We start from the raw sequence: 24744 nt of genomic DNA, 5'->3' as shown, positions 1-24744 counted from the left end.
TTGTTCATCACTGAATGACTGTACTGCTTTGCCAGGTCAAACAACTGGCACCACGCTGGCACAGAATATAGGTATCTGAAAGTGAAAAGTCAAAGTGAAGTCCCTCAGTTGTACTATTACTGTGGGTGAATCGTAGGAGCAGACCTTAATACTGGCTCTCTGGTGTTTTGTTCATTTTTTAGCTTCCGAATAATTATAATAGCGAGGTAATCATCACTTAAGTGTCGGGAGGAATTTAAATAGCATTTAGCTTATGAGATGAGGGAAATTATTCAGTCAGTGGTTGTACCGTCAGGTTGGTAGCCGCTTGCTACATGCAACTATTTAAAATCGTAAATCAATTAAAATGAAATGAAAGCAAAAATTCAATTCTCCAGTCACTCTGGCTACATTTCTAGGGTTCAAAAGCCACAAGTGCTTGGTGGTTACTGAATGACAGCACGGATTTTCTGCCAGTTCCACCACGGCAGAAAATTCTATTGGATAATACTGATCAAAATTGGATCAAACTGTAAGGTTTTCATTCTCTCTAAGAGTCTGAAAACAGGGATACTTTAAAATGTTTTAAATCTCTTTTTAAGAGGATATCTTAAAAACTTACCCCCATTATGAAGTTTTGTGACAACTACCTCCACATCTGCTAGAGAATGAATGCTGATGAGGTCACTGCTGAAGGTTTGGCATGTCGTATGCGCCTTATCCCAGGAATCACTTTCATTGACCAGCAGATAGCAAAAGCCATCATTTGGCACCCAGTCTGCAGCATCACAGTGGGTATCTGAGTATGTCCACATATCTGGAGGAAAAGAAGCTATTTATATTCCAGTAAAGATACAGCTATTTTGAATCAATAACATTGCAAATTCTTTCCTGAATCATAAGGCTTCTGGAAAACTGAAGAACGGGATTTTAGATGGTACAGTGACATGAATTTATGCAGTGCACAGCATCATAAGAGTGACTGCAGGGATTCAGACAATAATGTGACTTTAGAGTGATACAAATTTGCTATATGGCTGGCTATAGACTATTTATAGAGGGATTTCCCTGAGTCCTAGTAGACAGAAGAAAAGTGTGGGGTAAGTCAGTAATTGACAAATCTCTTCCTGGGTATGGGATTTGTGATGCTCCCCTCCAGTCTCTGCCTTTGAGAGATTATAACGTTAAGCTTCCGTTTCAGGTATGGTCAGCTTAGCAAGGGAATGTACATTCATGCTCATGGCTGAACAAACAAGCAGAGATTTAAGGAACATAATAAGACATTTATTCACTTCACATCCACGAAATGGCATCATGAAGGGAAAGAGCAAAGAGCATCTCTGGACCTCTTCTTTCCTGCCCTCTACTAGTCCTACAGGCCTCATGGAATGAGGGATTCTTTGTTTTGACTATAATAAAATTTAGCCAAGTGATGGTCAAAAACATTAGAGAAAAAGAGCGGGGTATAAACCATAAAGAATACGTCTACCCCTCTTAACAAAACTAGAAAGTAGTTCAGCTATTCAGGCTTCACGGATTTGGACCATTTGGAATGTTATAAGAAAACACATCTTCAAAATGTGGACAGTGTGTTTTTTACTAAAGGATAAAACCAGGTTCACCTTCTCACACTTGTAAAATAACTCAATTAACTTTAAGATTCTGAAATAGCACTTATTATTATATTTTACAATTATAATAAAGGAACAGAGGGAAAAACACTCACAATTGAACTTAAAATAATTGTTTTCATATTATAGTCTTTGTCTCTATGAATACATATTTTTACAAGATTACAATGATAAGTAAACATATGATTTTGTTCTGTTCTTTGTATTTTCCTGCTGGCACAGTTATGTTAATAAATGCATTTGTTCAATCATGTGGAAACATCGTGATTTACTTAATAATTGCTACTAAAGGATATTTATTTGATCTATATAAGTCACCCTGGTTTATTTTCATTGGTGCTGTCCTTTCTGCTATGCCTTTTGTTGTATGGACTAAAATTGGTTTGAATAAACTTGGAAGATGACTGTTCATTTTCCCCTATTATTTTTTAATCTTAAAAGAACAGCTTTATGCTCCTATTTGGATGATAGGAAATTTTATGCTTTATTCTCTTCCCTCAACATTCTTTAAAGCACAAGACAATTTAAAACCTCTTCTCCCAGTTTTAAGTACTCAAAGAGGATTTAATCAAATACCGGGTATATGGTGGGCCCCAAGCAAGACAATAAGGATATTTCTCTCCTCCATTCTTTTGAACACTTCTCAAACTTTTCTGGACCTTGGAAGTTTCAGCTGTCCTGTGTCTCTCTTACTCCCAAACTCCCTGGGAAAAAACACCTCTGCACACATATTTTGTCCGTCTACACCTCTCCTTTCTACCTCATTTGTCAGAATCAGCCTGGTAAAGCAGAGAGGTGGGTGGGCATTGTAGGGCAATTCCTATGTCCATCATTTTTCACTCCCCATAGAGGCAGGTCATATATAAGACCTCTCCTTAGAGTGTGGCTCTCAAACTTAAGAGTGTATCAGAATCACCTGGAAGGCTTTTTTTCTTTTCTCAAAGCAACTTTTGTTTTTTTTTTAAATCCAGAGTCTTAAAAAAAAAATTTATTTATGTATTTGGCTATGGCAGGTCTTAGTTGCAGCACGTGGGATCTTCCTTGGGTAATGCAGGATCTTTTGTTGGAGTGCACAGACTCTCTAGTTATGTGTGGGCTTAGCTACTCCATGGCATGTGTGATCTCAGTTCCCCAACCAGGGATCAAAACTGTGTCTCCTGCATTGGGAAGCAGATTCTTAATCACCTGACCACCAGGGAAGGCCCTGGAAGCACAGGTTGGGGATCCCCATCCTCAGAGTATCTCATTTAGTAAATATGGGTACGTCCTAAGAATCTGCATTTCTAACAGGTACAGGTGAAGCTGATGCTCTTGGTCTGGGGAACCACTGCTCCAGAGAAAGAATAGCCACCTGTGAAGAAAACTATATTTCCTATCTAGAATATCTCTGCCTTCTTATGAGCATATAGCAAGATAAAGCTTTATTCATGTATAGTTTATAATATCTAACCACAGGGTCAATATCAAATACCTTCCTGCATTGGCAGTATCAGGTGAAGGAAAGGGGGAAACAGGTATCTGAAATGGATTTGCTTGATTTCACAAAACCAATTTTGAGACCTTTGTTGGAGGAAGTGAGAAAGGTACCTGTCAACTCCACTGTGCTATTTAACAGTTTCTCACAGACATAGGGCAGTTGAGCCTCGCAGGAAAAACTCTGCCACAGACCCGAATCGGCATCCATTCTTGCACAGCTAGATCTGCCAATGATAGGTGTCATCAGCACATCTGAAATGGCAAGATTTTCAGAGTTAAAAGAAGAAGGTTAGGGCAAGGGTAGTGGTTAGAAAAAATAATTTGTATTCTTAACTTTATTTATTGGAACTCATGAAATAGTTAAAACTTTTAACTACATTGAGATGTATAAGCTGCAATAGACAATCACATGTTTAACTATGTCTTCTTAAATATAGGACACAGGAGTAGAAATACTCTGATATGTTGTAGCTAATTTAAAAAACAAAACCAAAAACCAAACCTCTGCCCCTAACCAATCTGCCTGTCATATCCTGTGGTCAGTAATTCTTAATTTGCTACCCTACCCAATAAAATGCTAATTTATGATTCTGCTATGCCTTCAAGGCTTTAAGATTAAATTATCTTTAAAGATTCTACTTACTGAGATAATAGAGAATTTATTTACTAAGAAAATTCTATTAACTGATGCCAATGAATTGGTATTTTATTGCACTTATCTCATTTTTATTATATGTATGTAGAATACTTTGGTAGTGAAGTTAGTGTTAACTTTTACATTCTACATTTTATCAGAAGCCTATGATTTTATTTTTTAAAAAAGATATCTAAACCTTTTTTGGAGAAGGCAATGGCACCCCACTCCAGTAGTCTTGCCTGGAAAATCCCATGGATGGAGGAGCCTGGTAGGCTGCAGTCCATGGGGTCGCTGAGAGTCGGGCACAACTGAGCGACTTCACTTTCACTTTTCACTTTCATGCATTGGAGAAGGAAATGGCAACCCACTCCAGTGTTCTTGCCTGGAGAATCCCAGGGATGGAGCCTGGTGGGCTGTCTATGGGGTCGCACAGAGTCGGACACGTTGAAGTGACTTAGCAGCAAACCTTTTTTGGGGAGGGTGAAAACCTTTTGACTAACTAGGGTTTTGTTTTATTCACTATAAAATTTTCTTAAGGATATTTATTTGTATATGAAAATATAACCATTATGTTGTCAGTACTTGGGTGCTGCAGTGGAAGACTTCAGGAGTTTGAGAATGAGGAATTATTTCCACTGGATGGCATCACCAACTCAATGGACATGAGTTTGAGCATGCTCCAGGAGTAGGTGATGGACAGGGAAGCCTGGTGTGCTGCAGTCCATGGGGTTTATAAGAGTCAGACACAACTAAGCAACTGAACTGAATTATTGCCATATTAGAGTTAAGCTGCAGATGAAATGCAATATGGGTCAGTCATGGACATGTCAAGTCCTCTCAGGGACACAGAAAGGTTCCTGGGCTGTGGAGTGGGGCTCTTTCTGCTCCTACCTAAAAATGCAGGGTCACTCTAAAGATTAGGGACAAATGCTCAGTTGCCCGTGGTGGGGGTCAACTTGGCTATAATGGAATCACAATAAAGAAGGGTTCAAGGAAAAAAAAAATTCTTCTGAGAGTCTGAAATTTGTATAAGCTCCCAGGGAGTGGGAAGGTTGTTGTTGTTGTTGTTGTTGTTTTTTGAAGTTTATGCTTTGTAAATGGAAGAGCAGGCAGTTACCTGGGTCCCAGTTGAGAAAGTTTAACGGCCTGTGGTCTGACCATTCCCAGCCTCTAGCAGAGTACAGCTGATTTAGACCAATCCAGAAAATTCTCGCAATGCCTTCTTTTCCTGTAAGAATTACACAGGTTTAAAAAGTGATAAAATTATGTGTTATTAATAATCCAGACTTAAGTTTATACTACTAGCAAAACATCTGCAGGTCTTGATTATAAGGCAGGAACCCTGTAGGGGACTGTATCCAACAAAGGCAGGTGATGCTGACAGGCAACACAACTTCTGTCCATTGAGAAACCCAAAGGCTGCTAAGTTAATCCAATCCAGCTTCTCCATTAGCTTGCTCAGTTCTTCCATGGTTGTATGGGTCCATGTGTATTGAAAAAAAACAGAATGAAGATTCTGGGAAGAAGATGGTAGGAACAGAGGACCAATTATCACTCCAGTGAGAAATAAATATGAGGTTAAGAGTGAAACATAAGGATACACTATGCTTTCCAGGAGCTTCACTGTGAAAGATAGAAGCAGGGATGTTCTACAGAAGTTCAGGATCCAGGGGAAAAAAATTTAATGGTAGATGTTTAAACAGGTTTAGAGCCTATTTGGGAAGAGTCCATAGAGTTTTGATAAAAATATAAGAGAATAAACAGTTGATGAGATTACAAACAGCTTGGAGGAAGTAGTTAACATTGAACCAGATGGAGAAATAACAGCATTGATAGATAAAAAATAGTAAGTGTGATAGTGAGAAACTAAGGGTTGACCTCACTTTTCTCAAGGAGAGAGATAAGGATACTCTTTCTACTAAGGAAGGAGAGGTGGATGTTTGAGTAGATGGCTTGAAGAGAATGCTGAAGGGAACACTGGATTTTTCCTTTTTTTTCACCTTGTTAGCATAAACAAGGGCTGTCAGCACTGGTATAGCAAGACCTTGAGGAATTAATCTAATGTACATCTTTCTTTGTTAGTAAATGGGATTGATTTTCCAGCATTCCTAAAGCAGTCCTGGAAATTATAACATATATATGGTACTCCAGATTTAACCATACCTGACATTCAGAATTCCTTTCATTCATTCATTTCTAACCAGGGATACTATATAGGGGACCAACCCTTCCCATCTATCCCAAGTTCAATGTCCTCTTTTCCATGAAACCTTTTCAGATATCCCCCAGCAGGAATTCTGAATAACCGTACTGCTTCCTTTGAATAATCCTATTGTTCACCTGCACACAAAAAGTAAACATTTACAATGGAACAAAATGGTGTTTGGAAGGTGTCAGGCTCCTGTTTACTTCATCACCATGTTCTATTTGTGATCTGTATTGATGATGACTCATGCCTTATTCCTCACTAGAATCATAAGATTTTAAAATTGTGACTATGCTGATAACACCAGTGCTCAAAAGTTTGTGTGTGTCTTTCTGTGGATGTGATAAATTTGAAAGGCTCTGGTTGGGCAAATGCAAAGGGTAGGGATTTCTTCCCTGGTCTGGGATTTCTTACATGGTCTGGACAATTTGGAGCTGGACTTTTTTCCTTCATCTAGTCCAAGCAAGGAATGCTATGATACATTTGGAGGAATGTTTGGTAGAAAGAAAAGAAAAGAAAGTGAAGTCACTCAGTCACGTCTGACTCTTTGTGACCCCATGGACTGTAGGCTGTCAGGATTCTCCATCCATGGGATTTTCCAGCCAAGAATACTGGAGTGGGTTGCCATGTCCTTCTCCAGGGGATCTTCCTGGCCCAGGGATTGAACTCAGGTCTCCCACACTGCAGGCAGACTCTTTACTGTCTGAGCCACCAGGGAAGCGGGTGTGGACTAATTTGAGACTCTGTCTCTGCCTGTCTTTGCCATCAACAAAAAGATGATTGCTAGCTTAAGTCCCTATGTCTAATCAATGGGCAAGTCCACTGAACTAGATATTCTTGACCATCCCCAATACCCCTTTTCAGACGTGACTCTATATTTCTATTCCTCTCCCCACAGTGAGAAACTGTAGGGCCTGATAATGGTCATGGATCTGAGAGGAACATCAGAAAGGCCACAGCCAGCAGGGGCCCTGACCTAGACTGTCCTAGCCTTGGGCCAACTATCAAGGGAGGTCAAAGTGAGCAGTCTCTCAGGGAAGAGACAAATTGAGAAGAATAGAAATGTGCTGTTCCTGCTCTGGGGATTGTAGGTCCTCCTTTGTAGCTCTGGGATCAGTCTATGATTAGAGGTCCCTGAGAAGGACAGAGCCACAGGACATTCGACTCCCAAACAAAATCTAGTGAATATGAGCAAACCGAATCCCCCACTGGTAGGCCCCTTTTATTAGTAAAACAAAATCAAAATAAACTAATTAGGTGCAGGGCAGGCACAGAGAAGAAAGAATGCTCTTTTAGACTGTGTGGGATTTATCTTCAAGAGGGACGATCCTACTTTATTTCTGTCAGCAAATTCCCTAGTCCCATCCAACCACTAGCTACCAAACCCAGAGATCATTTGGGAATAACATTCCCCACTATGTTTGTGTCTGTACAACTCTTATTTCCCCGACTAGACCAAGCACTTTGATCACAAATTTCTGACTCACTTTTGTGTGTGTGTTGTGTGTTCAGTCGCTCAGTCGTGTCTGACTCTGCGACCCCATGGACCATAGCCTGCCAGGCTCCTCTGTCCATGGAATTTTCCAGGCAAGAATACTGGAGCAGGTTGCCATTCCCTTCTCCAGGGGAGCTTCCCAATCCAGGGATGAAACCCACATCTCTTGTGTCTCGTGCATTGGCAGGCAGGTTCTTTACCACTGGCACCACCTGGGAAGCCCTTTTGTGGGCCTCACTATTCCCAGTCCACTGTTTACACCTGCTAGTTTTCAGGGAAGGGAAACAATATTAACAGAAATTTCAAGAAATGCTTCAGATTTGGTTACTCTGAGTTTCAGATGTCAAAGTACAGCTTTCTTAGGTCTTAGGAAATCAGCAATCATAATTAGGCATATTGAGCACTCACAGTGAAAAAGAAGCTTGGAAAATTAGAAAGGACTGCACATCTGACATTACTGATAAGCAAAAAATTGTGGGGAGTGTGTGGCCAGGGACAGCAGACAACTGAATCCATAACTCATTATCCTCTATTACTTGTTATTAAAGAAAATTGATGCATAAAGAAATCCTGCAACATTTATTCCTTCAAATGCATCATCAGACTGTTTGGACTGGTGTTGACAGTCACACTTTGACAACTTTTTCCCTCACAGAAGCCATTAGCTTCCAAATGTCAGTATTCTGGGAGACAAATTTATTGAAACTTTTAATTTTCAATAGTGTTTTTTGTAAGTTTTCAGCGGGGTCTGGAATAGAATTCCATTGCCTAACAGTAGCCAAAATTATGTTTCTTTGACAGATTTCCATTCAAGAGATCTGATTATTCAAGTTCTGAATAACACAAGAAAGCGTTAAAAGAATAAGAAAGAGATCTGAATAAAGTTTAAGCCAAAAACCATGACAGAAGACCAGCAGACTTTTTTTGTGGTTACACTGGTTTATAACATAAATTTCATGTGTGCAACATTATATTTCAACTTCTATATTTGGTGGCGTGCTCACCACCAAATTTTAGTTTCCATCTGTTCCTATATAGTTGACTTCTTTTAGCCACTTCACCACTTTTAGCCATTTCACCCACTTCTCTTCCTGCTTCTCATCTTATAACCATTATTCTGTTCTCTATCTATGTTTTTGTTTTGCTGTTTATGTATTTGTTTATTTAAATATGTCACATGAGTAAAGCCATACAGTACTTGTCTTTATATGTCTGACTAATTTCACACAACACAACACTCTCAAGGTCTCTCCGTGATGTTTTTCATAGAAATAGAACAAAATTTTATACAAACAAGATTCATATGGAACAACAAAAGACCCCAAATAACCAAAGCAATCCTGAGAAAAAAAACAAAGCTGGAGGTAACCACTCCCTGATTTCAAATTATATCACAAAGCTAGAGTAATTAAAACAGTATAGTATTGGCAGGAAAAACAGACACACAGATCAAAAGAACATAATTGAGAGCTCAGAAATATAGCCATGCATATATGGGCAACTGATTTATAACAAAGAACATACAACGGAGAAAGGATAGTCCTTTCAATAAATGGCATTGGGAAAACTGGACACCACCATGTGCGAAAGAATGAAACTAGACCACTGTCTTGTACCGTATTAAAAAATCAGCTCAGAATGGATTCAAAATCTGAATCTATGACCTGAAACCATAAAACTCCTAGGAGAAAACATAGGCAGTATGTTCTCTGACATCAGTCTTAGAATGTTTCTGGATATATTTCCTTAGGCGAAAGAAGCGAAAGCACAAGTAAACAAACTCGCCTGTATAAATCCAGAAGGCTTCTGCACAGCAAAGGAAACTACCAACACAACAAGAGAACCTACCAATGTGAGAAGATATTTGCATATCATTTATCCTATAAGGGGTTAATATTCAAAATATACAAAGAGCTCATACATTTCAAAAACAAAAAACCAAACAACCCAATTTAAAAATGGGCATAGGATCTGAACTGACACTGTTCCAAAGAAGACACATAGACAGACGGCCAACAAACATATTAAAGATATTTGACATCACTAGTTATTAGGGAAGTGCAAATCAAGACTATAATGAGATATCACCTCATGCCTGTTATCAAATGGGCAAGAAACAAAAAATGTTGGAGAAGATGTAGAGAAAAGGAAAGCCTCATACATTGTGGGTGGGAATGTAAAAGTCCAGTAGGTTTTCAATGATGAAAACAAAGAAAGGGATGTAAGAGGAGTAAGTACTACAGTAAAGAAGTAAGGGTTCTGGAGTTATATATATGTTGAAATTCAAATTCCAATTCTGATACTTCATAGCTCTGGGATGTTGGGTGTATTCTTTCTAAACAATGATTCCTAATCTGTAAATGGGGATAAAAATACTTGTCTTATGGCATTGTAATGATGATTAATTTATAGTTGCCCCCTGAAAAACATGAGTTTGAACCATGCTGGTCCACTTACATGCCGACTCTTTTCACTAAATACATACTACAGAGCTATACAATCTACAGGTGGTTGAATCCACGGATGTAAATGTGAAGTTTTTTACTGAGGTGATCTACTTCAACTCAACAATCTTCTCCACTCTCCTCAAATTCTCTACTGTTCAATGTTCAAAGTGTTTAATGTTCACCTTTTTTCAGATCCTTTCATTTAGGCTTCAGTTAGCAGTTTAATCTTGCTACCTCACCTTGTTTTCTGAATATTTACCTCTCTTGGTCTTTATCATGAGATGCACTTTCAATGGACTGAATAGGATTATATTCAGTATTTTTTCACTTGGGGGCTTTGGTGTTAAATCCCAGGAAAAGACAGAGAAATATAGAAGAAAGCAACATACCTAGACATGAAAATAGAAGACAGCACCTTTACCATCTCAGCAATTTGCTCCACCACAAGCAACTTAAACCTACTTTTTTTAAATTTTTTTATTGAAGGATAATAGCTTTATATAATTTTGTTATTTTCTGTCAAAGCTCAACATGAATCAGCCATAGGTATACATATATCCCCTCTCTTTAAACCTACCTTTAAGATAAGTTAACTCAGCAGCACTGTTGATGCTCAGTAAGTCAGCTCCTTGATTCTGACATGAAACGTAAGCTTCCTTCCAAGAAAGAGTTGCCTGAATATTAAATTGGTAGCAACTTCCAATCTCCTCGTTCTTTTCCCAATTATCTTCACAGCCACTTTCTGTTGATAAAAAGATATGTCAGTGATCATAAAATAAGGGCATAATGTTGTCTATTACTAAGAGTACTTACAAATACTGCCATCCAATTTGCATACTCTTAAGATATGCTAAGATTGAGGCTGTCATTGTTGTACTAGACAATATTTTGATTCTTTGGTTAGATGAAAAAACCAAACTCACAGGACAGGAAATGACTTAGACTAGTTAAAGCTTCCATGCTGCTTCTAGCTTCTACTCTCCTTTTACATAACCCCATTGGTTATAATGTCACATTTTAGCCCACGCCTACCCTCTGCCTAAGAACAGGAGTATTTACCTGTGTTCAACCCCTCGGCTCACTTGAAGATGGTATCAGACTAAAGAGGGGTTTGCCCATGTTATGCAGTGAAACCACTGAACGTGTTTGCATGTGTGTGTGTTTAGACAATGCTTAAGTGCCTAAGATTTAACGCGCAGTGATACCTTATTTGCGAAACTCAGTCTAGTTTCTCCTTATATTTTAAAAGATGATGTAATATATGACTAATCTTACAGAACTAACATTATATATGCACTATATGTCTGTATGTACATATGTGTGCATGTGTGTGTGTGCTCAGTCATGTCTGACTCTTTGTGACCCCCATGGACTGTAGCCCACCAGGCTCCTCTACCCATGTAATTTTCCAGGCAAGAATACTGGAGTAGGTTGCCACTTCCTCCTCCAGGGGATCGTCCCAACCCGGTGATCAAATCCATGTCTCCCGTGTCTCCTGCATTGGCAGGCAGATTCCTTACCACTAGCGCCACCTGGGAAGACTATATATGTATATATAAATATACATCTACATTGTGAACATCGTTTTTCTTCAACAAATATCTCAAGAACATGCATAACTTCAGATGAAGAACCTTCAAGCTCTTTCCAGGACAGATATGTAGGTCTTGATACAATTAGTTCAAAAATATACTCAGGGCCTCCATGTGCTCCCAACAAGAAGGAAAAACCAACAGAGCTTATGTTAAGTGTATCCCTGGCTTCACGTGGGATCTTCCAAAGGGTCTCTCATAACCTATGGACCCTTAAGCAGGAAGGGCCCTTAGAGATCCTTTTGTGTAATGTCTTCATTTCACAGATAGGAACAAGGATCTAGGGACATTAGCAGCAGAGCTATAACCAGAGTACAGCTGTCTAACTCTGGTGTTGTTGATTCTCTGAATGGCATACACTGCTTCTTCAGCCATTTCTGAATGTCCTAAACCACAACAGAGGTGGTTGTGACATTTGGTAAAAACAAAGTAGGTGGATTTGCAAGTGCATTACCTAAAGGTTCTTTTTTTATCACTAAGGCAAAACACTTGTAAATCTGGAAGATTTCAGCAGGACGGTAATGTATTATTTGCTGTAAAATACAATCCCTATGGTTTAGCAGTCCTCAGATTTAAGAAACTCACAATCTCACTTCTGTAGAAAGGGAGGCACATGAATGCACTGATAACCCCCGCTTTCCTCCAAAGTAGGCTAAAGGCACCAAGACACACGTCAGTCAAGGCAGCAAGGTGGAATGGGATGGGGAATGAACAAGGTGGAACAAGGTGGAACACACTGGGAAATGAAGGTCAGAATCCTGGGAGATCTACCAGGCTCCACACAAATACAGTCTGACACTGACAGGCTATTTCATCAATCTAGGTCTGCTGCTCCTCACCTGAGAAATGAGGGTTTGCTCTGAATAACGTCTAAGCCTCTCCACAATCCCTAAAGTTTCTGATCCAGACTTTGTGCTAGGCTAAGTCGCTTCAGTCACATCCAACTCTTTGCAACCCTAAGAACTGTATACCACCAGGCCCCTCTGTCCAAGATTCTCCAGACAAGAATACTGGAATGGGTGCCCTCCTCTAAGGGATCTTTCTGACCCAGGGATCGAACCTGTGTCTCCTATGGCTCCTGCATTGCAGATGGATTCTTTACTGCTGCAATGGGGAGCCCATGATCCAGACTATGGTAAGACTGAGCCACTGGGGAAGCCCATGATCCAGACTATAGTAAGACTGAAATAAAATTGGTGCCTGGTTGACCGAACCCAGCTTGTCATCAATTACAGGTGGAATAAATGTTGGCTTTTTATCTTTCAATAAGTTCTAAGTGTTGAAAAGCCTTTGCCTCTACCTAGAAAAGTAATTCTTAAAGTGCGATCCCCAGACCATCATCAGCATCATCTGGGAACTCACTAAACTGCAAAGTTTTGGATACCATCCAAAATCTACCAAATTACAATTTCTGGAGGTTGGCCCCACAAATCTGTATTGTAACAAACTCTCCAAATAATTCTGTTGCAACCTGAAGTTTGAGAATGATTGGCTTGACATAATCTCTTCAAGTTGCTTAGGACTCTACATTTTGAAGCTCAGCTTCTCTTAAAGAGAGATCAGCATTACTAATTTCATCAGACTCGCTACTGAATAAGGCAGGATAATGTAGTTGTTTGAGGCAAGGGCTCCAGAGCTGAATCTGAATCCTAGCTCTGAAATTTATTATCTATGTAACCTTAGGCAATTGATTTAACTCTCCTGTGCCTCGCTTTGCTCATCTGTAATATGGGTACATGGGCTTCCCAGATGTCTTGGTGGTAAAGAATCCACCTGCCAATGCAGGAGAGCCAAGTTCCACCCCTGGGTCAGGAATACCAACTGGAGAAGGAAAAGCAACCTACTCCAGTATTCTTTCCTGGGAAATCCCATGAACAGAGGAGCCTAGAGGGCTACAGTCTATGGGGTCACAAAAGAGTCTGACAGGACTTAGCAACTAAACAACAACAACAAAATGAGGATAAATAATAGAACCTACCTTACAAAACTGTGTATAGAGTAAATGAGTTAATAAAGGTTGAGTACTTAGAATAGTACCTGATATTTGGCAGGGCCAAGAGATAACTATTGCTGCTATAAGTAATAACCATTACTATTACTGGAGCTTTTTCCTTTCTATTTACTGTTGATGCTTTTAACTTATTGGCCATTAAAAAATAGTTCTTAATTTTGAAACTGTTCTATTAAGGCCACTAGCAATTTTCCTGACTGCTCCTGGCAATAGCCAGGAAGTAGCCTGGTCCTCTTCCTGAAGTATCTGTGGTACAGCAGACTTCCTCATCATATGCCTTCAGTGACAGCATCCTGTCTTGGTTCTCTTCCTGGCTCACTTCTAAAAGTAAGTTCTTAGCTACACACGACTTCCCTGTCTTCCCTCAAATATACACTCCTTCTCTGGGATATCTGTTGCTGTCATTTTTGAGTAATCATGGGACTCTTCCCTTTCCCCTTTGCCACATAGGAACAGTATCCTTTTCTTTCCACCTACAAAGTTCACCAGCCCATACATACCTGGTTGTAAGCAGATGCCCCACTGCTGATCATATTCGTAATTTAAGGTGGTTGCACACCATGGCCCACTGCGATCTCCATCAAAAATGCACTCATGATGCCAGGTCCCATTAACTAAGAAGGGAAATTCACAAGGTCTCCCAAAAGAGTTCCCATCTCTAGTATAGATCTCTGTGGGTTGGGGAGAAAGTAGAGGAAAGAAGAGTTAAAAACTAGATACTCAGCTTTAGCTAACTACCTTCTAAAACCGTTTTGAAAGATGTTTTCATACTTATGAGAACCCAGTATCTAGGCGGGCTGCACCATGTGGCAATTCCAACTGTGTGGCTGTGGGCAAGCTCTCCAACCTCTATCAGTCTCCGTTTCTGCATTTGAAAATTAGGAATAATGATATCGGCTCATAGCGTTGTTCATGAGATTCAGTGAGATGATCAGGTAAAGCTTCATTTATTGTGATGTGATGAGGAGCTAAAAGATCCTGGCTTTATCATGTAAGGATAAACTGACTCCTCTGGATGGCAGAGAAAGTCACCAAAAGGGGTGTCTGCTTGAGAGGAAACCTAAATTCTATTTTCTTTAGTAAGAGTGAGGCCAGCAAAATATTTTGGAATCACTGAGGCTGGGTGTGGGCTTTGAAACCAACTGTGGAGTTAGAGAGATGCACAAATAGCTCCACTGTTACAGACTGATGGTAGAATCAAAGCTGAGAGTTTTGAGGAAGTAGGAGAAAAGGCTGCTGAGTTTCTCAGCAGTCTCTTGGAGAGGGATAGGACGTGGTAATTCAGGTTATGAAAGAAGAACCAGAGTCAGCAGGGCAGTCACGGAACCAGCTGGTGGCCAGCAAGGTAGCAGAACTAGCCTTTCCTGTCAACAAATTTTCCCTGGTACATGGAGAGAAACTGAAGAACAATTCCAACCTCAAATATACATGGAAATGCCAGAAGAAGTGCTAAATACTTATGTTGGTAACAGTTCCTTTGGAGAGGTGTCTTATAGAACAGCTAACCCTATAACTATTTCGGTCCCCTTTTCCATAATTTGTTTAAAACCATGGTTGTTATCAGATCAAATAATGACTATTATATGTAGAGGATAATAATCAGATTTTATCATCATTTACCATGCAAGTTGGGTCCCTCAAAATGTCTCATAGATTTGCTTAAAAAGGTGTTTAAGATAGAATTTGATTCCACATTCCTTATTATTCTCAATTGCTTGTTTAGCTGAAATGTGAGGCTTAACAGTTTAGAATGTATTCAGCAGTACAGGAAAATAATGTAGATGTTTTTACTTGCAAACAATCTTTTAAGGATTTTGGTTTTGTTTTCCTCTGACATATAAATGGTTTTGAATGGTATACTTTGGTTAAAGAGCAATTTGACCTTATATTTTATAAGGATTCTACTTATTATCTACCTTTTATTTTTAACCATAACAAAACTCCCAATAGCACATGACTGATTTCTCTTCCTATATCACAGCACTTAAAAGGAGAGTCTGTGAGCACAATGACTATGATTTGTAGAATCATGAGGGTTTTTTTTTTTAGTAAGACTTGTAAAAATGCTTTCACTTGCTCTTTCCCATAAGCCCACAAGATCAGTGGGGCAAGTATTACACTTATCTGTGAAATCCCCGTTTTTGCAGAGTCGTTAAGTGAAACATTCAGTCATTCAGCTGTGACAGGGATCGAAACTGGCTCTCTCCTTGAGTCCTTGACATATAAGGACAACGTGTGATATCAATGGCTGCCTTCTCAGGCTTCAAGTTAGTGTCATAGCTCAAAGCTGGGCTTCAATTAAAAAGCTCTCCTGTTCACAATACATTTTGAAGAATGATAAGCATATAACAACCACAACAGCAGCAGCTGCTAAATTATGCTAATTATTCACTAAGACTTTTATTCTTACACATTCTTTGATGTTATTGGACCCCTTAACTCCCAAGGATCTCCCCAGAGAGACAGGCTTTCCTAAGATACCCTTTGAATGTATGAATTTCCGATGTTGGCAGCCTTAAAACCACATCTTACTCTGCAATAGGCACACATCTATGAGATGAGATGCTTACATAGAAAATTAACATTAACCTCTTTGGTAGCAAAAGAAAAAAACAGCTTCAATATTTAAAGAGCTTGGCAGACTTCTAAGTTGCTTAGAATTCAGACACTTTTACAGGTTCCCCACCCACCACTGAAAGTCTACTTCCTCTGCGTGATTCACCAAACATTCAAAACTTGAGGGGTGCTAGTGTGAGGCCAAGATATCTTAATGATATAAATGCATATGTGGATGCCAGTCAAGATCAATTAATTCATCAAATTTATACAGTGAAAATTTTTTCTGAGAGGAGCATGGCTCACACAGGATGGGGGTGAGGAGAGAGGCAACCCAGAACACAATGACAGATAAATGTTTTTATATTAGAAGTAAAAAAAATTATATAGCAGAAGCCAAGCGAAAAGTAAAGAAGCTATATCTGGGGAATGTCATCCTGGTTTTTGCCGTAACAAGCTGGGTTACCTTGAACTTCACTTTGTTGGACTCTGGTATCTTATCTTTCTTATTCTGTACAATAAGATAAGAAGGAGGGGGCGGGGTCCAATATGAGAAGTTTGAGAGAGCATATCTAGAGAAAGTCTTTAACTTAAGACATCACTCTCCAACCCAAGAACAAGAAGGGACTACAAAATTTTAAAAGAGTAAAATTGCCAGGACTTAATATCTGACTACTTTTGAATGGTGGCAGAGAAGAGCAGAGGAACTCTAGGGTGACTTGTAGATTTCTGACGTGCAACTTGGATGGTATCAGTCACCTGGAGAGGAATGGAGAAGAGGCAAGTTTGGCCCTGGTGTCAGTGCAAATGAAAACTCAAGATATATGCTGATAAGTCAGGACTACATGCATCTTGTCTTGTTTCTTAGTTGGATATTTAGTGTTTAAAATACTGTATTTGGTAAGGTCAAATACAGCCTGTGGGCTCTTGCTGGTGAGCACTGTTCAGCTTTCTCTGGGGTGATGCCCTAGGTGGGTTTTTAACCTTTTTTGCGCCACTGGTAACTTCGGCAGCCGTGTGAAACGTGTGAGCCCCTTCTCAGAAAACATAAATGTGTAAAATAAAACACATAGGATTATAAAGGAAACTAGTTATATTGAAATAAAGGCATTTGGGGGACTGAGGGAATTTATAATTACAACTATGTCCCTCAGTTAGGAGCAGAAGACAGAAGGAGCCCAGCCAAGAAAATTATTGTTTCTGATCTTTGAACAAATATAATGAAACAAGTTAAATCCAGTTCAAAAGGCAATTCGCATGGTTCCATGTTTTCTCTTGGCTGCCAAGTGAGAGAAAGGCTTTATAGCACAAAATTTAAGCTTGCCATTTTTAAAGTGGTATCCAAAAAGCAATTGCTTTTTAAGGTTAGGAGGAAGGTGGCTAGCAGAAGCAGACTTTTCAACTACTCAAGGGTTGAGGACTGAAGAAAAGGAAAACCCCATCTCTGATTCTCTGACACTTTCCATAACAGCAGAACCTGACATCTCGGAAGCTGCTGCACCCTCACTAGGAAATGGAAAGAGGTGGTTTCTCCAGGAGAAAAACCTGTTCAGGTACAAAAAAGATGGGAGGCCAAATTTAGCTTAAAAGAAGAGGAAAAAATCTCTGTAAAGCTATGTAAATTTACAAAGAAGAGTACACATGAGATAAGTAAGACAAAGATAATATAATGAAACATATACAAATGTATATAGATACTCACACATTCAACATTTGATATAATTTAGAGCAACATAATGGGGAAAGATTTGCTTGCGTGAGAGCTAATTTACATTTGGAGGTTTAAAAGATAAATCTACTTCCTTTTAAACTCAAAAATTCATTATAACCAAGTCTCTAGACTCAAAGTTCATGATCAGTGCCCCCAAAGGCAAAGCAGGCAGTTCCAGACATACGATGGTATGACATACAACTTTTTGACTTTGTGATGGTATGAAAGTGATACCTAGTCAGTGAAACTGTACTTTGAATTTTGATCTTTTCCTGGGCTAGCAATACATGGTACAGTCCTCTCTCTGATGCTGAGCAGCGGCAGCCACAGCTCCCAGTCAGCCACACAGTCACGAGGGTAAACAACTGACACGCAACCATTCTGTTTTTCACTTTCAGTACCGTATTCAATAAACTACAAGAGGTATTCAACATGTGACTATAAAATAGGCCAGGCTTTGTTTTAGGTGGCTTTTCCCAACTGTAGGCTAAAGTAAGCATTCTGAGCACATTTAAGGCAGGCCAGGCTAAGTTATGATATTCGTTACAAGTGTATTAAATGCATTTTCAACTTATGATATTTTCAATTTATGATGGGTTTATTGGGACAAAACAACATTGTAAGTAGAGGAAGATTTGTATTCATATACTTATTTTGGAGGCAACTGAGGAAAAAGTCTACTCTTATAATACTGAATCATAAATACAGTGTGATAGCCATGCCAAAATAAAAAATAAAGCCACATAATACTCTTAAAGTTTTTCCATTACATCCAAATCTGCAGATAAGAAAAAAAATTCATTTCCTTTTTTTTTTTTTTTCCTCTTTCTTCTTGTTTTTTAACTTAGAATGGAGTCAACCTTATTAGGTTATTTAACTTTTATCCTGTGTAGGGGACTTCCAGTTACTCTAACATTTTCTTTTCTCTGGAATTCAGGATGTAATCATGGAAAGTACATATGCTCAGGCATCAGAGAGATTTCAAGCCCCCAGGTGCCACAGAATGGCTGTGAGACCTCTGACAAGGCACCTAACTTCTCCTACCCTTCCCTGTGAAAGTTGGCAAATAGCACTGACCTCATAGAAGCAGCTCAACGTTACTACTCAGTGCCTGGAACTAGAGGCCAGTTCACTTGACTCACCAGTGTATGACTCTAAGTGTGATCAGAGGTACACGTTCAAGGCCACTTGCACCAAATACAGCAGCAAATAAGTCAGAGTCCCTCTCCAGTACTCACCATGGTAAGGCTGGGCACACAAGTTTTCCTCTGAGCCTCCTTTCTTCCAGACATCTGATGAATTTGTACTTGCTATGGCGTGTCCATCCCTCAGAGCCAACTGGTACTGGGCAGCCCCGTAGAGAGAGTGATGCTCACATTTCCACCACAGCATGGCATTGGAGTCGCAGCTGAACATTCTCAAGGAATCTGTGGGTTTGGTAATATCTAGGCCAAGACACTTCTGGGACTGCAAATGAAAGAGCCGATGCTGGGACACCCACTTCCACAGCATGTCCTTGGTTTCGTCGCAGTCCTTTACCACTATCCAGTCGTTCAGCGGCGTGATGCACTTGCCTGTGTTTTCATTGACGATGGTGAATGGATCATTACCTGAGACAAGACAGGCAGAAAAGACATTTCAGGATTCTGAATTATGTGGCCGATGTGCCTTGGCCCTGCTTGCTAAGGAGAGTGAGTCTGAGCACCCCCAGACTGTTAACATCCTCCCAGCTGTATAAACTGTAACGTTCTACACAAGGTTGGAGGACAGTGGTGGCCAGAGAGGCAGTTCAGTGTAGGATTAAGAGCGTGGGCTCTGGGGCCAGTTTGCTTGGCTTTATATTAATAGTTTGCTCTGCTATTATTGACCGTGTGATCAGGGTGTCATTTACCTGCTGTGCATCAGCTTTCTCCTTTGTAAAACAGTACTTCACAGGGTGGATGTAAGGATAAAAGCAGCTCATACATGTAAAACACTTAGAATAGTATACATATTTGTTATTGTCATTCAGTGAGACCTCCTCCTTATTTAATGAGATGAAGAAGCTCCTTAGAGCTTCTTTAGATAAGTGGCCTGTAGACAATGAAAAATATCCTGAGCTTTTTCAGGACACAATTCTGTCCTGCTTGCACTTCGGCTACTTCAGCAAGGTAATTATTACATGACATTAATGTGCCTGATTAAATTTGGAAAACTCAGCAGTGGCCACAGGACTGAGTCTGTAGAGCAAGATTCGCATCTGTTATAGCAAATTACAATAGTACAATTTGGTCAGTGCTTTTACAAAGGAACATTTTGTGAAGTGATAGCACAGAACATGTTGATGACCTGAAGCAGTTTAGACAAATGTAAGCAATCTTTGTCAATGAACCCAAGGGTTCTGGAGAAGGAGCTGTAAAATTTTAGTTCCCAAAAGGTACTTTCATTTTGATGCCAGCGTCACATTCAGTGGTTTTACTGACACTAAACACCTTTTCTAATAATACTTCATAGGCTTGCAGAGTTAAAAATTCTTATACTAAGGACTGGAGGGGAAATTTCACTATGCAAATAACACCTATATGATTAAGTTCAATTCCAGTTTGAACTCTGGACAGAATTTTTGCTTGTTTTAAATAGCAGTAGCAGCACCAAGAGAAATAACAGGAACAGCAAGAACAAAATCGTTTAAAACCTTAAGCTATTTCCACTTTCAAGTTGCTATTTTAAAATACTGCCTAGGGTTGCAGTTAGATCTGTTTGAATAGCAGCTTCCATCCCTCATTCTTCTTTGACATCACTCTGCTGTTCCCTACCTTATGAACACAATTTGGGCAGACAGTTAGCCAAAAAAAAAAAAAAAAGGAAAACATATTATCTCAGAAGATTATCAGACTATGATATAACTCTTTGCCAACCTATTCCCTCTCACCTCTCTTGTGCTCCAAAGTATTAGGTACTTAGCAGAAACAACGGAGTCGGCTTCTGCGGGAGAGTGGGCAGTGCACCCCTGCTGGATCTTCCCCTCTCCTGCTCTGTAATCTCCCTGCTCTCCTTCCTGGACACTTTGCTCTGTGCTCTTTGACCCAAGATTTTCCAAGTTGCCTTTGCAGAATCTAATGGATTAGCTACAGCGCTTAGAACAGTGGCGAGAGCAGTAGAATAAGGAGTTAGGGGTCCTAGACTGAAGATCTACCTCTGTTTCTGGTTAGCTGGGACACCTTGGGGAATTCAGTTAATCTCCTCAGGGTCTTCTCATCTCCAAATGTGAGATGAAAGCAGTAGAGTATAAAAATCTACGTTACTTCCAGTGCTAACACTCTATGCTTCCACTAATTCAGTTTTCCTAGCCTTGCAGGCTTTACAGGGCTCTGCTAAGTTCACTGCATATTGTTCCTGAACAGATGTCCACAACTTTATTACATCATGCCAGTAGCATTTTAGGTCATTTGAATTCCATCTGTATTGGGCATGTGCACTTAGGTGACAGTGCTGCCTTATAAGTACTCTGGAAGAGAACAAAAATTTACCCTTTCCCATTTGCTTCCCTGGTAACTCAAACAGTAAAGAATCCACCTGCAATGTAGGAGATCCAGGTTCAATCCCTGGGTAGGGAAGATTCCCTGGAGAAGGGAATGGCTCCCCACTCCAGTATTCGTGCCTGGAGAATTCCATGGACTACAGGAGAGGGTTCCCTGAGTCAGACATGACTGAGTGACTAATGCTTTCACTTTCATTTAATATACGTTTAACTTCTAGGACACCCATGGACTTAACAAGGTTGTAGAAATTCTGAAAGACTATAGGAGAGGTGTGGAGTAGCTATGTTGAAAAGGAGTTTCCAAGCTTCTAACATCTATGATTGTAGATACTTGTCTCATTCTAAATCTAGATTTAGAATATTACATAATATTACATATTACAAGTATGTAATATCAATGCTTGACACCAGTAGTGATCACTTAGCTAATACATTAATTATTGATATGATTTAAGGAAACTTGTCATTAGTCTTCATATATAATGTACAAGCATTCATACATAATATATAACCTAGGGACAGTCTTGTAGTCTCATGATAGTTCCTCATATCTTTCTTTACCCTTACAAAGAAGCTGTTCACTCTGCTCCAGTCTTGTGACCCTATTGGGAAAGTAGGTTGGGGTAGGGGAGGTCTGAAAAATGTGAAAATAATTTTAAAAATTTGTTAAATAAGGGTCTATGAAATACATCAGAAATGTATTATACTTTGAAATGGTGATTACAGAGCAATTTATAAAACAGATTCTTTACTGATAGCCATATATTGCATCTTATTCACTTTATACTGGCCCTAAAGGGAATTTTAATATTTACCTACAAATACAACATTGAGACAAGTCTAAAAGACAGAGGTTGATGAAAAGAAGACTCATCACCTCACCATCCTTAGAGCACTTTTTTAAATGTTTCATTTTATATAAACATTCTACTGATGTTTAAGAGGAAATAGCTATGTAGCATTATCATAAATTGAAAATGAATTTTTAGACCATCACAGGAAAGCTCTTTCTTATTGTCTGATTGTTAAGTAACTCCTGTGTTACAGGACCCAAACCAAAGAGCTTTGCACATTCCAAAGAAAAACTGGGCCTCAACATTTTGTAACCCACAGACATATGGAGAGGAGATGGTTTTGGAAGGCAAGACGGATGAAGATTGCAACTTTTTTAGTTTCACGGGAACTTCCTGAGCCCACACTGTTAAGCATTTTGTGGAGCTGCTACTATATGTGCAGAGTGTACACTAGGAGAGACCCAGAAGTCTGGATTTGCCAGTTCAAAAACAGTCCTAAAGTGATGGTTGGGTCCAGAGCAATGTACTAGGAGTCAGAAAGTCATGGAGTTCAGATTGGGTGGTGTGGGCTGATGAAAACCTCAGGAGTCTCTGAAGAATTAATGTACTTCAAGCTGCTAGCCCTCCAAGGAGGCAAAAAAGCTAACTAAGCAATTGGCATCCTCCCAAGGACACAGAAGTACTTCCCCTGCATCTGAGTATTGGAGACCGCCTGCACAAACCTAGCTGCACACATGTGATGAAGCACACACCATCACCAGCATCATGAAGCTGACACAGTGCCAAATAAGCTACCCAAATGGCTGAGATTTCAAAATTCCAGCGCTTCCCTCAATAGGGCCACAAGTCTGACCAGAGCAGGTGCTCAAGGTGGGGAAGGATGCAGGAAAACAAACACCTTTGAGGACCTCCTGCAAAAAGAATGGCATTAAGTTCGAGCTCTTTGCTCTTGGTTGATGAGAGAGGCCAGGAATTGCAGAGATTGCAGAAATTAAGAAAATCTTGAGTTCTATGGGGGAGACAAAAGAGATAAAATAAAGCAAATGCACATGGAAGCCAAGTTTAGTGATTGAAAGGCTAGTGTGTTTCCATCACAGTTAGCTGCTGCCATGATAATTTTCTCCCTGGATTATCGGGGCAGGCAGAACAGAATTCTCACAGCAATAAGGGCCTTTTGGGAGTTTCCAATAGGGGGGGATCAAAGAAGAATGCAGAAGGGTGAATCAAAACAAGGTCAGCGATAAAGTTCTTGACATAAGATGATGCTACTCATGATCTCAACCATCAGACAGTAACTCAGTTTAACTGCAAAGAAAGTAAATACCATAAGCAAACCGCAGTTTTTCAAAAACTCCCTTGACCATCTTTTACTTCCTCATTCTGACATGTTGACAGAAGTGGTAGGTGGGGACAGCTCACTAATTGTCTGTGAAGCACCCAGACTAAGAAACAAAGTCCTCAGTACACCTTTGCCAAGGCAGAAAGAGATTAAAAGCAAACTCCGGGTGCTGCCAAGGGGTGGGGGTGGGGCAGGCACTACTCAGAGCATCAGCGAAGGGTGTCTGCTCCTCGTCCTGCTTCTCAAGTAAGAGAGAGGCAAGAGGTCTCTGGGCAAGCAACCTGGGCTCCACTGCGGGAACTTCGACCTCTGGGGTGGGGGTTGGGGTAAACGTTTGGAGCCGGATAAGCCAATTAGAAGGAAGAGTCGCTGCTGGAGGCATTGGGGGAGGGCATCATATCAGAGTCTTGGCCATAGTCATTGTAGAAGACAGGGCTTTTTGACGGGCACCAGGAACAGACTGAAGTCAGAGAATCGCTGTTTCATTCTGGCGCTGTGGGTGGAAAGCTCCTCTTGACACTGAGTGGCCAAGGTGACCAAGGGGCGAAGGAGGACCGAGACGGCGGGATGCGGCGTGAGGTGGGTGGGTGGGTGAGGGGGCTGTTGAGAAGCCCTAAACCCTAGCGAAGCAAGATTTCAGAGGAAAGGACGAGGAAGGCGCGGGAGACTCGTTCAGAAAAGACACTCTGGGTGCCTCCCCTACGGTGGACTCCAGGCCCTCCGCACGAGAAAAGCCCTGCGCCTCCTCGTCCCACTCCGTGCTCCTCCAGGACTCCGGAAGGTAACGGAGCGCCTTCTCCCCGCACCTCCCTTCCGCTCACTTGTCCAGCAGAGGTGACAGGACCCCGGCACGCAGCCCGAACCCGAATCAAGAACAGTCGGCCGACCGGGCGGCGTCGAGGTCCCTAGCCGGCCAGCCGGCCGGCGGACGCGCCCGCGGTTACCTGAGTGGCCAGAGGGCTCCACCAGCCCGAAGCCCGGGAGGAGCAGCATGAGCAGCTCTGCCGCACGGCGAGGGGTTGCCCAGCGCGTCCTCATCCTGAGCCGGCCCCGGCGCTTCAGTCGGGTCTTCGGGGGCACGCGGCACCCAGCCCTCCGGGTGCGCCAGGTCAGCCCCTCCACCGCCTTTGCCCCCAACCCCCAGCCTCCCGGGGCGCCCCGGGCCCGCCCCCGCCGCCCTCGGCCAATCGCATCAGCCCGTCGTGGGTCCCAGGGCGGTGCGGGCGGGGCCCGGAGGTGGCGGGCCGGATACCGGGCGGGAAGACAGCGTGTAAAGAGCGCTGCGCACCTGCGTTGGGCTGCCCGCCTAGGCTGGAGAGCAGAGCACCGCGCAGACTAGCGGGCCAGGAG

The 24744-nt window shown here is 41.0% G+C and overlaps 1 protein-coding gene across 1 annotated transcript in view; it reads right to left on the bottom strand.

The window, feature by feature from the left end:
* Positions 1-24432, bottom strand: part of LY75 (lymphocyte antigen 75) — a gene marked incomplete at its 3' end in the record, with an annotated part of 90757 nt that extends 66325 nt beyond the window's left edge. Inside the window, 7 exon segments of the mRNA NM_001001158.1 lie at positions 602-796; positions 3198-3338; positions 4841-4951; positions 10449-10613; positions 13975-14145; positions 18980-19351; positions 24339-24432. Coding sequence (NP_001001158.1) covers positions 602-796; positions 3198-3338; positions 4841-4951; positions 10449-10613; positions 13975-14145; positions 18980-19351; positions 24339-24432 — 1249 coding nt within the window.
* Positions 24433-24744: the final 312 nt, after the last annotated feature.

Source organism: Bos taurus, chromosome 2 (genome assembly GCF_002263795.3).
Source record: "Bos taurus isolate L1 Dominette 01449 registration number 42190680 breed Hereford chromosome 2, ARS-UCD2.0, whole genome shotgun sequence".
NCBI lineage: Eukaryota > Metazoa > Chordata > Mammalia > Artiodactyla > Bovidae > Bos > Bos taurus.
This window is presented reverse-complemented; position numbering and strand designations above follow the sequence as displayed.